At 37.3% G+C, this 17,380-nt stretch overlaps 1 protein-coding gene across 3 annotated transcripts in view; it reads right to left on the bottom strand.

The window, feature by feature from the left end:
- Positions 1 to 17,380, bottom strand: part of LOC307170823 (soluble guanylate cyclase 88E-like) — a 36,488-nt gene that overhangs the window by 13,919 nt on the left and 5,189 nt on the right. For all 3 annotated transcript variants that reach the window (XM_079892122.1, XM_079892123.1, XM_079892124.1), the window contains exons 5-18: positions 16,805 to 16,939; positions 16,509 to 16,632; positions 16,311 to 16,430; positions 15,336 to 15,420; positions 15,177 to 15,263; positions 11,315 to 11,459; positions 10,449 to 10,578; positions 9,430 to 9,576; positions 8,193 to 8,339; positions 5,491 to 5,647; positions 4,172 to 4,281; positions 2,299 to 2,388; positions 587 to 724; positions 61 to 186 (exon numbers count right to left, since the gene is read on the bottom strand). In XM_079892122.1, the coding sequence (XP_079748248.1) occupies positions 61 to 186; positions 587 to 724; positions 2,299 to 2,388; positions 4,172 to 4,281; positions 5,491 to 5,647; positions 8,193 to 8,339; positions 9,430 to 9,576; positions 10,449 to 10,578; positions 11,315 to 11,459; positions 15,177 to 15,263; positions 15,336 to 15,420; positions 16,311 to 16,430; positions 16,509 to 16,632; positions 16,805 to 16,939 (1,741 nt within the window). The remainder of the gene's footprint in view (positions 1 to 60; positions 187 to 586; positions 725 to 2,298; positions 2,389 to 4,171; positions 4,282 to 5,490; positions 5,648 to 8,192; positions 8,340 to 9,429; positions 9,577 to 10,448; positions 10,579 to 11,314; positions 11,460 to 15,176; positions 15,264 to 15,335; positions 15,421 to 16,310; positions 16,431 to 16,508; positions 16,633 to 16,804; positions 16,940 to 17,380) is intronic.

The raw sequence follows: 17,380 nt of genomic DNA, 5'->3' as shown, positions 1-17,380 counted from the left end.
CCTCATAATGAGACTGAGAGAGAGGCTTTGATATTATCTGTGTGTTTTATTATATCTCACCGTACTGACCGACGCTTCTTCCTTCACGGACTCCTCCCGAGAGTTTCCCGAGGTTTTCATCGTCATGCGCTGAGAGCGGAGGGACTTCACATCGTCCTCATCTTCAGCGGTCACTGAGGGAAACACCTGAGGAGAAGAGCAGTCATAATGACCAATAAGTGTTCGTAGCCATCCTGCAAACAGCTTTTAAAATACAGCATGATTCTCTAATGATAACACTTCATATAATATAATAAAAAACGTATGAAAAAATTAAAAAAAGATAAAATAAAACAAAAAGATTAAGAATTAATAAACGTATTTTATAAAAAAAAAAAAATATAATATAATATAATATAATATAATATAATATAATATAACATAATATAATATAATATAATATAATATAATATAATATAATATAATATAATATAATATAATATAATATAATATAATATAATCAGTGATTCAAAGTCGATCTAAGATAACAGATTCATTAATTTTAGCTCCACATTTGTCCTGTTTGGTGATGATATGGTGTGTTTACCTCATCGGTGTGTGTTTCCGGAGCAGAAGCGCTGGCTTTACTGATGGTCTGAGCCTCAAACTGTGGGCAGGCGGCCTGAGCGTTCCCGTCTTTATCCCGCTTTCCCTTCAGCCAGTACGTCTCGATCTCCACGTTCCCCTGCCAGGGAAAAAGTCGGATCTTTCTCAGCGAACATGAGGGTTATTGATGCATTTACTCCACACAATCAGGATTCTTCAAAATTAACAAAAACTGTGAAATGCAAACCTGCAATAATTAAATGTTAAATAACACAATATACTTTATGTATTTAATCTCACTTTATTAACCAATGTCTTTGCGTAACATTAATTTTCGTAAAAAATGTAAATGTAACTTTCCCAAACACTGTTAGTTCTTTTGTTTAAGGTTGAATCAATAAATAAATCACATAAAAGAAATTTACACTAAGCGAAAATAGCAGTATTTAGCGTTAATAGTAGTTTTAATGATATTTATATTTAGTGCATATAGTGGCAGATACTATTTGCACTATCTGTGTATTGTGGTATATTATAAAACAATATGCAATAATAACAATATATTCAGTGTATATGATTATATTTATTAAAATCATAATTGGATGCTGCTTTATTGGGACATTACTTGTCCCTTCCCTACACCTATCCCTAACCGATAAACACTTTATTCACACTGTTAAATAACTGTTAGGCACTTTATCTCCACTTTTCGAATATTTTCTTAATTTTCATTTAAAATAAAGGCCTTTCCGAGCTCAGAGAAGAATGAGACTATAGCCCTATTCAGACGGGACTAGTGTAACATGGAGAGGAGGGGTAGAGTAATAATGACCAGAGCTTCTCTGTGATTTTAGTCCCGTCTGAATGTGCATCTCAGTGATCATGTCGGACAATGTCAGTAAAGATTACAGCGACTTTTACCTTCAGTAAAAAGGTCCGGAAAAATGACCTCAGGTGATACTAGTCCCGTGCGAATAGACCCTCTGTAAATATGAATGTTAATATTTTCGTGTTTAAAAGTAGTTTTCCGCGTTTTTTTTCAAGTATGGAGACGCTTGAAAAAGCATCAGTTGCGTTCTAGACGCTGGGACGAGTCTGTGGCAAAACTCAAGTGTTTCACACACACACATTCAGATCAGAGAGAAGATCGACAGCACTTGTTAGAGGCACGAAACATCTTTTAGCATTAGGTAAGTGTCTATTACCAACACAATCCAATAGTTAATTAATACATCGTTTGACCGGACATAACTGGTTTATATATATAAATATAGGTTATATGTGTTTGCACACGTGATATCAGGAAGCAGCGTAACACACACATGACGACAGGAGTGACGGCGATGTGCAAATCGAGTTACTCTCCCACTTCTGCTAGTTTACTGAGATCTCTTATCCCGTGCGAATTAGCCATTAATATTACAGACGTCCTGTGGTAGAATTACATTACTCCATCAAGCCTTGTGAAGTTAATCCCGTCCGAATAGACACTGATCCTGTTATCAGACAGGTTTCTTTGGTAATTTTGTGTGACTGAATCAGACAGTGGTGGGCAGAGTCAGTGTAAATAGAGAGGCTTTTTCTTTTTGCACTATGTAAATCGACACTCCGATTCCACTCTTTCTTTAGTAAGCGACACTAACTGTAAAGGTGGATCAGCTCGTCGGACCTCAGGTGGTCCTGGTTGTTCAGTGCAGTTGTTTAGTGACTGACCTTGATGGTGATGGTCCCACGTCTCTCAAAGATGAAGTGGCTTCCCTTCAGGTGCTCGTAAGTCGCGCTGCTCAGCTGAATGTGCATTTCCTATCAATGACAGATCAGTCCATCAATACAGTGAGATCAATCAGACAGCGGGGGGGTCGGGCCGGTGAACGGCCAGAGAAACGCTCAATAAACCCCACACACATCACACTAATGAGCATTCGATATCACGCTGCTTGTGATTAAAATAGCACTAACCCTATTATTTCTGCTTCAAGTAATTAAGGCAAATATCAGTAGCTATGTTTCATTCAAAGCTGCGAATTAAACTTATGCACACAGTTGGAATGTTGCATAAAACATTTGATGCTTTCTGGAAAGTTTTCTTTTATATATTATATATATATATATATATATATATATATATATATATATATATATATTTATTTATTTATTTTTATTTTTTTTATTATTATTATTATTTATTTTTTTTGCCTTTTCCAAAACAGAATTCCCAGAATGCACATATCTGGGGATGAGGAGGGCGGGAAGGAGATCGAGCTGTCAGACGACCCGTACGATCACATGCGGATCAATGTGGAGAATGTGCCTGTCAAATATATATATATTTTTTTTTATTTTCTTTTATATATATATAGATCGCATGCGGATCAATGTGGAGAATGTGCCGTGTATCGTGTCAAATATATACTATATTAACCAGTATCAGAGAACCATGAACAAGCAAGTCTGTTTTTAAATGACTGAAATAATAACTTAAAATCTAAAAAAGTAAATATTTTAAATCAGCTAACAAAAAAACAGTGAATCCCTGGTTTAAGGAAAACTTTCCAGAAAGTACAAGCAACTACTATTTAAAGAAAGAATAAAACTTGCTTAAACCTGCAGTGTCAGACACACGAACAAATATCAAACCAGTGTGAAATGTTCTGCCATGTGATCATGGCTAATTGCTTAATTAAAACATTCATTAATATATTCCTGAAACACTAACAAAAAACAAAATGTGGCATTAGCATGTGTTTTTGGACTGGCATGGATTTTTGTTCCTATGATATTCCCCTGAAGTGCCATGCAAATGTTATGGCACAAGAATAAGATAATCATGCATATGATCATCAATCATGCATATGATAATCAATCATGCGTATGATAATCAATCATGCATATGATAATCAATCATGCGTATGATAATCAATCATGCACATCCATCAGTAGCCATCATGCTTTCATCCAAAGTTACGAATTTAACTTTTGGAATATGGCATAAAACATCTGCGAATAAAGCAGCGTTTCCATCCCATGTGTTCAAGAGAACAAAATCGCCACTTCCTGGAAAATTTGCACAAAATATCAGTTATAAAAATGGACGTTTCTGGAATCGGGGAAGAAACTGTGGCTCTTCTCTTCTTTCCTCCATCATTAATGAGCTGTGTCTCAGTAAACACTGTCATGTTCTCTTGCGTTCGGATGCTGGTGTTTGAGAACTCAATCATGTGAGACGCTTCTGGAGGGAGTTAAACCCAATCATTCTGATGACAGACTTCGACTCAGGAGTTTCAGAAACACCAAACCAACATCTGAGATCCTGCGATGTGATTGGTCCGCTGGCTAGGCCAGTCCTTTTTTTTTTTTCTTGCATCGAGGGATATATTCAGTTTATGTGCGTGTCTTTATATCAGATAAAAATTAAAAATGAACTGACTCAATTGAAACGTTTTTGTGCATCTTAGCGTTTCCATCTAGCATTTTTATTCATGTGTTATCCCAAAACTCGCATCAAAATGGTGGATGGAAACGTAGCTAATGATTATATTTATGAATAAATATAATAAAGTTTAATAATAAATATGTATGCATGTACCTTCCCATTGCACTCCATGGCTGAAGCCGTGTGGACTGTATCCCCATGAAGACCATAGCGAGGCATCTTGTGACCTACGACCCCGGCCACCACCATACCAGAGTGAATTCCTGAGAGAAGAATGAAAAATAAAATATCAGCAAAAAAGCTTTTTCACACAGCTCTGATGGTTTTATTCAGCAAGACGCATTACATTGATCAAAAGTGACAGAAAATACATTTATAATGTTACAAAAGATTATATTTCAATTCAATGCAGTTCTTTTGAACTCTCTATTCATCAAAGAATGAATAGAACAGAAATATGAAGCACCACGACTGTTTTCAACATTGATAATAATCATAAATGTTTCTTGATCATCATATTAGAGTGATTTCTGAAGGATCATGTGACACTGAAGACTGGAGTAATGATGCTGAAAATTCAGCTTTGATCACAGGAATAAATTACACTTTACTATATATTCACATAGAAAACAGATGATTTACACTGTAATAATATTGCACAATTTTTACAGTATTTTTGATCAAATAAATGCAGCCTTGATGAGCAGAAGAGACTTCTTTCAAAAAGACTCTTACCCTTTAAATGGTAGTGTATATTGTGAAAAGTAGTCCATTACTGTATATTATATTCAATAATATAATAATAAATAAAATAAAATAAATAATAATTAATAAAAAAATTAAGTAAACAAAATTAGTTCTTACTTCTATATTCATACTTTTCAGTATTTAATGAAAAATAAAAGTATATTTTTAATTCATATTTGACATTTCTCTCACCTCGTCCACCATCTTGATTTTTTCATCTCTGAGATCCAAAATTTTGGCCAAAAATGGGTATCAACAGTAGCTTATTTTGCTTCTGAAACATGCATATGGCACCTTAAAATACTGTCTAGGTAGGCAGCTCACTAAGTTTTGAAACAGAGCTAATGTCTGAGAAATACATGAATCCAAATCCTAATCATTCATAAATCATTCACACCATTCGGTCTTCCGGTTTGTGTTTCCACCACATGAAGGGATCTTACGGATTTATGAATGAACCACTCGTTTTAAAATCTTCCCGGTCTTACTGACATTAGTTAAGACATCCAACATTACAATGATCATGATAACATGTTAACTCTACAATAAGTGAATCCACTTCACCAGCGACAGCGATGCCGTAGAGATATACAGAGCGACCGCAAAACCGGAAGTTCAAAGACAAAATTCAACAGATTGCGGTGCGCTTAATTGTTTCTCTAGCGCATAATGTCTATAAGAGTTAATTTAGTCAACAACACAGATGGAAATATGAGAGGACGTACCCACGCGGATCTGGATGTTGTTCCCGTTGGACGGGTCTTTGAGATGATCAATAGAGCGAACCATATCTAGAGCCATGTCACAAATATTGTGGGAGTGAAACTTCGTCTTTTCTGGAGCGCCTGCCACCACCATGTACGCATCACCTATAGTTTCAACCTGAAACACACACACACACACACACACACACACACACACACACTTCAACAATATTATTGATCTGACTGGACTGACACTATTGGATGAGAAGCTGTACGACGACATCACTGGTTTCTGCAGTTCTGCGTTAATGATGAGATTTAATAATTTAATTGATGATCTTTACAACAGAACTGAATCAACACAATGACATTATTGTCCTTTTATTGTCATCACTGAATCATTCTCTTGTTTATCACTGTAAAGCTGCTTTGGATCTGTATAGTATAAAGCGGACTTAAATAAAGTTGACTTGACTTCAGAAAAGGTGTCAGAATCAGGGTTATACGTTAACTAAAACTGAAATTAATTAATTAATTGAAATAAAGCTGAAATAAATTAAAATACGAATATTATTTGAAAAACTTAAAAATAAACTGAAATTTGAAATGTTGGCAATAAACTGAAATAAGTTGAAGTTGAAGCACTAAAATTATTAATTGGAAATAAATCAAATCTGAAACTTAAATAAAAATAAACTGAACCTAAATGTCTTAACAGAAATAAAATGACGATAGCACATAACAAAATGCCTAAAAATGTAACTAAAAATGTAAAAAAAAAAAAAAAAAAAAGAAGCTAATTCAAAATACTAATAAAACTATTAAATAAAGAAAAAACTAAAATAACTGTCACAAACATGAGCTCATTAATATGTGATCACCTGGGCGGGGCTTTAGAAACTCATCCAATCAGAGTTTAGATTATTTATTTTTTTCATTTAATATTTATTATACACATATATATATATATATATATATATATATATATATATATATATATATATATATATATATATACAGGTACTGGTCATAAAATTAGAATATCATCAAAAAGTTGATTTATTTCAAGAATTCAGGTGAAACTAATATATTATATAGACTCATTACATGCAAAGTGAGATATTTCAAGCCTTTATTTGTTATAATTTTGATGATTATGGCTTACAGCTTGTGAAACCCACGAAATCAAAATCCCAGAAAATTAGAATATTACATGAAATCACACAGTAATTACACAGTAACACCATGGTCATTGAACCAGGTTTTGGTTCTTTTGGCAGTGTGGGCCGGTGCAAATCCTGCTGGAAAATGAAGTCAGCATCTCCATAAAGCTTGTCTGCTGAAGGAAGCATGAAGTGCTCTGGACATGTCCTGGTAGACGGCTGCGTTGAGTGGACAGCACAGTGGACCAACACCAGCCGATGACATGGCTCCCCAAACCAACACAGACTGTGGAAACTTCACACTGGACTTCAAGCATCTTGGATTGTGTGCCTCTCCATTCTTCCTCCAGACTCTGGGACCTTGGTTTCCAAATGAGATGCAAAATTTGCTCTCATCAGAAAAGAGGACTTTGGTCCACTGTGCTTTATTAAATCCAGAGTCAACGCAGCCGTCTACCAGGACATTTCCAGAGCACTTCATGCTTCCTTCATTTTCCAGCAGGATTTGCACCGGCCCACACTGCCAAAAGAACCAAAACCTGCTTCAATGACCATGGTATCACTGTGTAATTACTGTGTGATTTCATGTAATATTCTAATTTTCTGGGATTTTGATTTTGTGGGTTTCATAAGCTGTAAGCCATAATCATCAAAATTATAACAAATAAAGGCTTGAAATATCTCACTGTGCATGTAATGAGTCTATATAATATATTACTTTCACCTGTTAAGTTGAATTCTTGAAATAAATAAACTTTTTGATGATATTCTAATTTTATGACCAGCACCTGTATATATATATATAGTAAAATATGTATCAGTTAAATTCTAAGGTGACAAATTTAAAAATGGTCATGAACTACACTGAATTTTTTTTATGGATTTACTTTGAAACAATGTTCACTCAGAAACTGCTAAGTAGGCTATAATATATACAAATATACGGCAAGTAACACAGTGAATTAAATGTGAAGTTTTAACGTAATCATATTTGTTTTATTTACTAAAAAAAAAATATATTTTTTACAGTGTACATCTAAATCATCTCTTATTATTTTTAGAATTCTTCTTCTTATTATTATATTATTATCTTGGCTCAAAAAACCTTGCCCAATATTATAAGTGAACTTGATAAATGCAGGATCTCTCACTGCGACTGCTGTATAAACACATAAAGTATAGGGATTTAAAGTCACCATGAAATCAAAATAGTTAAATCTTATTTTTAGTGCAATATTGCAGTTTATTTATCTGTGCACATCTTCTTTTTTTTAATTCATGTGCCTCTTTTTTTTAAAATCTTTAATCACAATAACTTCCCCTGCCTGAATAATTACAAAATTCCGACTTGTAAAAAGCGTTCTTGTAGAACTTTTAATTACAACTTGTAAACTTTGAATTTTCTGAGAGATTAATTTAGCCGTTGATAGTGTTTGTCATTCCGAGTCCGAGGACGTGAACAGATGCGAGAACATCACGGGTCGTCATTTCATGGCATGGATGCAGCAAAACACCCGATTTAACATGATGTTGCAGAAACCACAGAAGAAATGATCTGACCTTGAACACTCTGTGTTTCTCGCTGAGCGTGTCGAAGAGTGTGTACATGGTGTTGAGCATGGAGACCACCTGCATGGGTGTGATGTGACTGCAGATCCGAGTGAAGCCCACCACGTCGCTGAACAGGATGGTCACATCAGGAAACACCTGGAACAGGTTGAGAGACCCATTACAGAAAGTTCATTAGCAAAAATCACATTTGACAATTCTTATCCGTGCACATCATTGTTTAAAATTTAAATGTCTCATAATCTTGAATGAGAATAAGTTCCTCTCCAGCATCTCTTCTCTTCTCTGATGATGTGGGCGGGGCAACCTGTCACTCACATGAGATCAGCCAATAGCAAACCACAACCAGCCAATCAATTCCACACAGACAAAATCAAGCCCCGCCCACATTTGTCCTTGTTCCAGAAGCGTTTCACTCAGATATATGACACAATAGGGAAGAAAAGACCAGCGTAACTTCGGTTTCATGCCGACTTTATGAATGATTAATCTGCTGATTATGTTGAAATAAAAGAAGAAATTAATACTTTTAGGCAGCAAGGACTTATTAAACTGATTACAAGTGACAGAAGATTTCTAAGATTTCCATTTCAAATAAATGCTGTTCTTTTGATCAAAGAATCCTGGAAAAAAATGCATCCCGGTTAGCTGAATTAGCTGTCATCATGTCGAATTAAATCAACATATTAGAATGATTTCTGAAGGATCATGTGACACTGAAGACTGGAGTAATGATGCTGAAAATTCAGCTTTGATCACTGGAATAAATTACACTTTACTGTATATTCACATAGAAAACTGATGATTTACATTATAATAATATGTAAAAAAAAAATACTGTATTTTTGATCAAATAAATGCAGCCTTGGTGAGCAGAAGAGACTTCTTTCACAAATATGAAAAAAATCCCCAAAACCGCAAACTTATGAATTAAGTAATAATGCTAAAAATATATTTAATCAACTGTTGCATGAGTTTTGAGTCAGTGCAGTTATATATATATATATGTCAAACCAAAATGTATTCAGACACCTTGCTATCCTAACTTACATAAATTAACTATAGTGTCATGCACACACTATAAAAAAATATAACAAATGATATATGCTGTCTGAATAACTTTTGGTTTGTCTGTATATATATATATATAAACTTCATGAAAATCAATAACTACGAAACAAGCGTGATTGGTTTGGACACTGGTGGTGAACGCTGCAGATGTTCTGACCTCACAGGTGTTCACAGCCGGCTCTCCCTTACGCAGTCGCTTCGCAACGGGTTTAGGAATCATCCTGTACAGAAGATCATCCGTCTTTTTCATCTCATAGTCCAACATTTTCATGCTTTCCTCTAGTTTGCTGGATTTCTTTTGCTCCTGTGGGTGCAGAGAGAGAAAGACAGAGATATGCAGGTTGAGTGTCCTGGCCATGAAAAGCAGGACACTCAGAGCCCAGGCACGACACAAGTGTGTTTTGCTGGTTTCCGCCCGACGCAGTTTTCATTTTCAAGTCCTGCGCCGCGTTGTTTAAATGGGCTGCTGGTCTGAGAACGAGTGTGTGTTCTGGCGCATTGTTGGAGAGTTGCTATTTTGAGGAACTGAAATAGACTGAGCCATTGACTGACTGAACCCTGCTCTAAAGTCAATGGCGCAATATTTTTTTATTGTTTTATTTAATTTTTTATTTTTAGTAATGTGCGCCTATAGGCGGGTCCACAACGCACGTACACTCTGCTTATTACACACACACACTCTGCTTATTACCACACACACACTCTGCTTATTACCACACACACACTCTGCTTATTACACACACAGGGAAGCGCAGCAGCACACAAACATTTTTAAATATGAAAAATTAAATGATTACAATGTAAAAGATTACTATTGTGTACATAATGATATGGTGGAATCCGGCTTGACCCGTAGATGTTCTGCTTGCGCTTTAACCTCTCACACACACACACACACACACACACACACACACACACACACACACACACAGCTTTAACCTCACACACGAGCAGATCCGTTTCCTCGCTAGAGAAGCGTTCAGTTTTTTCGCTTGCTAATTCCTCCATGTAAATATGAATCCGCCATGGCGCGAGCGCAACTGGCTTTTTAAGGAAATGGGAGATGAGACTCTGATTGGTTTATTTCACGTTACGCCCAAAACACACCCATTACTCATTAATAGAGACAACCCTTTTAGACCATGCGCTCAGATCGTTAAAGAGAGCCAGCTGTACCTGAATGAGGGCTCTCTTGAGCTCTTCCGACTGCTGAGTTCCCGCCAGCACCAGATCTCTGCTGGAGTCATGCATGCTCAGGTCATTGATATACAGCCCTGTCTTAAACATGGCACTCAAACTCTCCATGCTGCAAACACAACACACACACACTCATTAAAGGATTAGTTCACTTCAGAATTAAATTTCCTGATAATTTACGATGTGCATGTCTGTCTTTCTTCAGTCAGAAAATAATTAAGGTTTTTGAGGAAGACATTCCAGGATGTTTCTCCATATAGTGTCTTCAATGGGGTTCAACGGGTTGAAGGTCCAAATGTGAGTTTCAGTGCAGCTTCAAAGTCTCGACACGATCCCAGCCGAGGAATAAGAGTCTTATCTAGACAAACCAGCGGCCATTTTATAACAGAAATAAACATTTATATACTTTTTAACCACAAATGCTTGTCTTGCACTAGCTGTGATGTGCCACACATTACGTCATCACATTGAAAAAGTCAGGTGGTAGGAGGACGTAGGAGGTAAATGAAGGGTAGGGTGAAAAACTCTAACATATATATTATTCCTCGGCTGGGATCGTGTCGAGACTTTGAAGATGCACTGAAACCCTGCACCTTGGACCCCATTGAAGTCCATTATATGGAGAAAAATCCTGGAATGTTTTCCTCAAAAACCTTCATTTCAGACATGAACATGAACATCTTCGATGACGAAGTGTGAGTAAATTATCAGGAAATTGTACTGCTGAAGTGAACTAATCCTTTAAAAAAATTACACATGCATGCACCTGCAAGTCTTACTATAAATGTGTGTGTGCGTGTGTGTGTGTGTGTGTGTGTGTGTGTGTGTGTGTGTGTGTGTCTTACACTGGAGTCCCCAGGAAGATGATGGAGTCCCACTCCGGCATGAACCTCATCTGACCCTTCAGTTTCAGACAGCGGCTGCCGTCTCCCCAGCTCTCCATCGCATTCACACTGTTTCCATCTGACAGCATCCACAGAAGAACTTGATCTGACATGTTAGCATTCATTTATGATTGTATTTTCTTCTAACCTCATGTTGTTTCAAATCCAAAATCAAATACACTTTATTGGCATGTATTACACACATTCATACATACAAATACTGTATATTCTGCATAAATAAATACATACAGTACACACACACACACACACACACACACACATATACATACTCACTCACATATCAAAATGGACCCAAATGCAAAATTTCAACGTCATATTGTTTCAAACCCATATGACTTTCAAATTATCAAATACTCTATCAAATACTTTATCTCTTTTACTCTAAAAATCAAATACTCTTTATTGGCATGACTGTGTAGAGTATTAAAATGTTGCCACATGATGGATGGATGGATGGATGGATATGATGGATGGATGGATAGACATTTATGGATGGATGGATGGATGGATGGATAGACATTTATGGATGGATGGATGGACGGACAGTTATGGATGGATGGATGGATGGATGGACATTTATGGATGGATGGATGGATGGACAGTTATGGATGGATGGATGGATGGACAGTTATGGATGGATGGATGGATGGATGGACGGTTATGGATGGATGGACAGTTATGGATGGATGGATGGATGGATGGACAGTTATGGATGGATGGATGGATGGATGGGTAGACATTTATGGATGATGGATGGATGGATGGACAGTTATGGATGGATGGATGGATGGATGGATGGATAGACATTTATGGATGGATGGACAGTTATGGATGGATGGATGGACAGTTATGGATGGATGGATGGACAGTTCTGAATGCATGGATGGACAGTTATGGATGGATGGACGGACGGTTATGGATGGATGGATGGATGGACAGTTATGGATGGATGGACAGTTATGGATGGATGGATGGACAGATATGGATGGATGGATGGATGGTTATGGATGGATGGATGGACAGTTATGGATGGATGGATGGATGGACAGTTATGGATGGATGGATGGATGGATGGACAGTTATGGATGGATGGATGGATGGATGGATGGATGGATGGATGGACAGTTATGGATGGATGGATGGACAGTTATGGTTGGATGGATGGACGGTTATGGATGGATGGATGGATGGACAGTTATGGATGGATGGATGGACAGTTATGGATGGATGGATGGATGGATGGATGGACAGTTATGGATGGATGGATGGACAGTTATGGATGGATGGATGGACAGTTATGGATGGATGGATGGATGGATGGATGGACAGTTATGGATGGATGGATGGACAGTTATGGATGGATGGATGGATGGATGGACAGTTATGGATGGATGGATGGACAGTTATGGATGGATGGATGGACAGTGATGGATGGATGGACAGTTATGGATGGATGGATGGACAGTTATGGATGGATGGATGGATGGATGGATGGATGGACAGTTATGGATGGATGGATGGACAGTTATGGATGGATGGATGGACAGTTATTGATGGATGGACGGACAGTTATGGATGGATGGATGGATGGACAGTTATGGATGGATGGATGGACAGTTATGGATGGATGGATGGACAGTTATGGATGGATGGATGGACAGTTATGGATGGATGGATGGATGGATGGATGGACGGTTATGGATGGATGGATGGACAGTTATGGATGGATGGATGGACAGTTATGGATGGATGGATGGACAGTTATGGATGGATGGATGGATGGATGGACGGTTATGGATGGATGGATGGACAGTTATGGATGGATGGATGGACAGTTATGGATGGATGGATGGACAGTTATGGATGGATGGATGGACAGTTATGGATGGATGGATGGACAGTTATGGATGGATGGATGGATGGATGGACGGTTATGGATGGATGGATGGACAGTTATGGATGGATGGATGGACAGTTATGGATGGATGGATGGACAGTTATGGATGGATGGATGGATGGATGGATGGACAGTTATGGATGGATGGATGGACAGTTATGGATGGATGGATGGACAGTTATGGATGGATGGATGGATGGACAGTGATGGATGGATGGACAGTTATGGATGGATGGATGGACAGTTATGGATGGATGGATGGATGGATGGACAGTTATGGATGGATGGATGGACAGTTATGGATGGATGGATGGATGGATGGACAGTTATGGATGGATGGATGGATGGATGGATGGACAGTTATGGATGGATGGATGGATGGATGGACAGTTATGGATGGATGGATGGATGGATGGACAGTTATGGATGGATGGACAGTTATGGATGGATGGATGGATGGATGGACAGTGATGGATGGATGGACAGTTATGGATGGATGGATGGATGGACAGTTATGGATGGATGGATGGATGGATGGATGGACAGTTATGGATGGATGGATGGATGGATGGACAGTTATGGATGGATGGATGGACAGTTATGGATGGATGGATGGACAGTTATGGATGGATGGATGGACAGTTATGGATGGACAGTTATGGATGGATGGATGGACAGTTATGGATGGATGGATGGACAGTTATGGATGGATGGACAGTTATGGATGGACAGTTATGGATGGATGGATGGATGGATGGATGGACAGTTATGGATGGATGGATGGATGGATGGATGGACAGTTATGGATGGATGGATGGATGGACAGTTATGGATGGATGGATGGATGGACAGTTATGGATGGATGGATGGACAGTTATGGATGGATGGATGGATGGACAGTTATGGATGGATGGATGGATGGACAGTTATGGATGGATGGATGGACAGTTATGGATGGATGGATGGATGGATGGACAGTTATGGATGGATGGATGGACAGTTATGGATGGATGGATGGACAGTTATGGATGGATGGATGGATGGATGGACAGTTATGGATGGATGGACGGACAGTTATGGATGGATGGATGGACAGTTATGGATGGATGGATGGACAGTTATGGATGGATGGATGGATGGATGGATGGACAGTTATGGATGGATGGACGGACAGTTATGGATGGATGGATGGACAGTTATGGATGGATGGACGGACATTTATGGATGGATGGATGGATGGACAGTTATGGATGGATGGATGGACAGTTATGGATGGACAGTTATGGATGGATGGATGGATGGATGGACAGTTATGGATGGATGGATGGATGGATGGACAGTTATGGATGGATGGATGGACAGTTATGGATGGATGGATGGATGGACGGTTGGATGGATGGATGGACAGTTATGGATGGATACATTCATACAAACATTCATACAGTCAAAATGGACCAGAATGCAAAAATTCATTGTTCAAAACCACATATTACTGTTAATAAACTCCTTTATTCACCCTCATGTTGTTTCAAACCCAAATGACTTTTAATTTCAAAAGGAAATACGTTTAATCTGTATGACTACGTAGTAGAGTATCAAAATGTTGCGTTTTACACACACACAAACACACACAGAATTAAATAAAAAAATAATCAGTTAATTAATAAAGGGCAAAAGTCGTATAGTCTACTGTTATGGTTCTGTTAGTCATTATCATGTTTGCTAGCATCTGCCACTGTCATTATATGAAAAAGAGCATCCGGCACATTCTACTAACGCTCTCTATTTTTGTATTCAGTGGGATCAGGGAAGTCATACAGGTTTGAAAGAACACGAGCGTGAGAAAATCACAATATAATTTTTGAACTATCTCTTTAAATCCGAATAGTGAGAGATGCGACTCACCTTTATAATCGTCCCCAATGATCGACTGAAAGGCCATCAGTTCCACATCCACGTCAGCCGAGCGATTGGCGTTCTCATAATCAGAGTCTGAGACACAGAATCACCATCAAACACACACATATATATATGAGATCTTCAGTGAATAAAGACCTCTCTTACTCTGAACTCGGTTATGAAGGTTCCTCTCTCGCTTCACCGGCTCCTTCGACATGATCTCAAACAGGTTGTTGGGGTGGGAGATGATCTGTCACAGAGACCATGGGATGATTTATTGACTGATTGTCTTAAATGTAATGTTGTAAACGTGATGCAACTCTCTTTTATTGATGATTTTAAGTTTGGTATCACTACTGATTTATTCATTATTTGATTTACTGAATAACTGTGGATAAGTATAGAAGTATAAGTATAGTATATACAGTAGTATAGTAATAAATGACAAATAGAATATACTCACACATTAAACAGTTATTTTTAATGTTTTTATTAATATTGATAAACAATAAATATTTTAAGTTAATATAAATATAAAGAATGTATAATAATTTATGTTGTAACAATTAATAACATATTTTAATATATTTATATTTAAAATAAATATTCATAAATGATACATATTTTAGTTAATATTATTGTCAAATTACAATTTAAATAACGAAAACCTAAAATATTTAATACGTTTTATATATATATATATATATATATGTATGTATATATATATATATATATATATATATATATATATACTGTATATATAACGAAATATATTAGATTTGTTACACATATTATTTGTTATTTAATGTTATCAATTATATATATATATATATATATATATATATATAATAACATTAAATAACAAATCTAATATGTGTGTATGTATATATATATATATATATATATTATATATATATATATATATATATATATATATATATATAATTATAATAACATAATAATGATAATAATAACATTATATACCGGTAATAACATCATTACATTAACAAATTAGTTTAAAATGACTTTAAATGAATATTTAATGAATTAATACAGTATATATAAAATAATTAATAATAATAATTTATATTACAATAATGACTAAAATATTTGAATATATTGCTATTAAAAATGACATACCATGTTCCATGTGAACTCCACAAGAGGACGAGCAAGCAGAAAAGCATCATTGATCTTCTTCCCATCCAGATCAGGAAACACAGTGGCCAATCCAGAGCCCACGTTATGCACAACCATATCCTGTCGGATCAGAATCAACACGTTATACATCACTGTATATGAGATGAGATGAGGCGAGAGGAGGAAGAAGAGAGTCACCTGTCTAAACACGATGTTGAAGGGGAAGACTTCGAAGAAAAAGTCGCTGGTGATGGGAAGGATCTCTTGTTCCTCTTGGTCCTCTTTCTGGATATATCGATATGCAGAGTTATCAAAGTTTAATCTGAAATAAAACATTGTTTCATTACATCTGCCATATGCCATGTAGGATTTGATACTTAGTTGTCCAGCATCCAGAAATGCTGATTCCTATTTGAATTATGTGTGTTTAATAACATGCGCACCACAGATGGCACCAGTACACCAGGTAACCTGATACACACACGTTGTCTCACCTCATGGTGACGTGAGAGTAATCTCCCACCAGCTGCTCGGACAGAACCTCCACGTGGATGTCGGTGTCGTAGAACTGTTTCCCCATCTGTCTCAGCTGACCCATCGCGTAGTGCAGGTAACCTTTACGCTTGCTCCTGAACACACACACACACACACACACCTTTACGCTTGCTTCTGAACACACACACACACACACACACACACCTTTACGCTTGCTCCTGAACACACACACACACACACACACACACACACACACACACACACCTTTACGCTTGCTCCTGAACACACACACACACCTTTACGCTTGCTCCTGAACGCACACACACACACACACACACACACTAACCCTAACCCCTAAACCTACCCATCACACACACACAAACACACACACACACACTAACCCTAACCCCTAAACCTACCCATCACACACACATAAACACACACACGCACTAACTCGACCCCTAAACCTACCCATCACACACACACACACACACATACACACACACACACACACACACGCACTAACTCGACCACTAAACCTACCCATCACACACACACACACAAACACACACACA

The sequence above is a fragment of the Squalius cephalus genome (genome assembly GCF_949319135.1).
Source record: "Squalius cephalus genome assembly, chromosome: 14".
Taxonomy (NCBI): Eukaryota; Metazoa; Chordata; class Actinopteri; order Cypriniformes; family Leuciscidae; genus Squalius; species Squalius cephalus.
The sequence above is the reverse complement of the archived record's forward strand: the minus strand, read 5'-3'. Positions and strand labels throughout refer to the sequence as shown.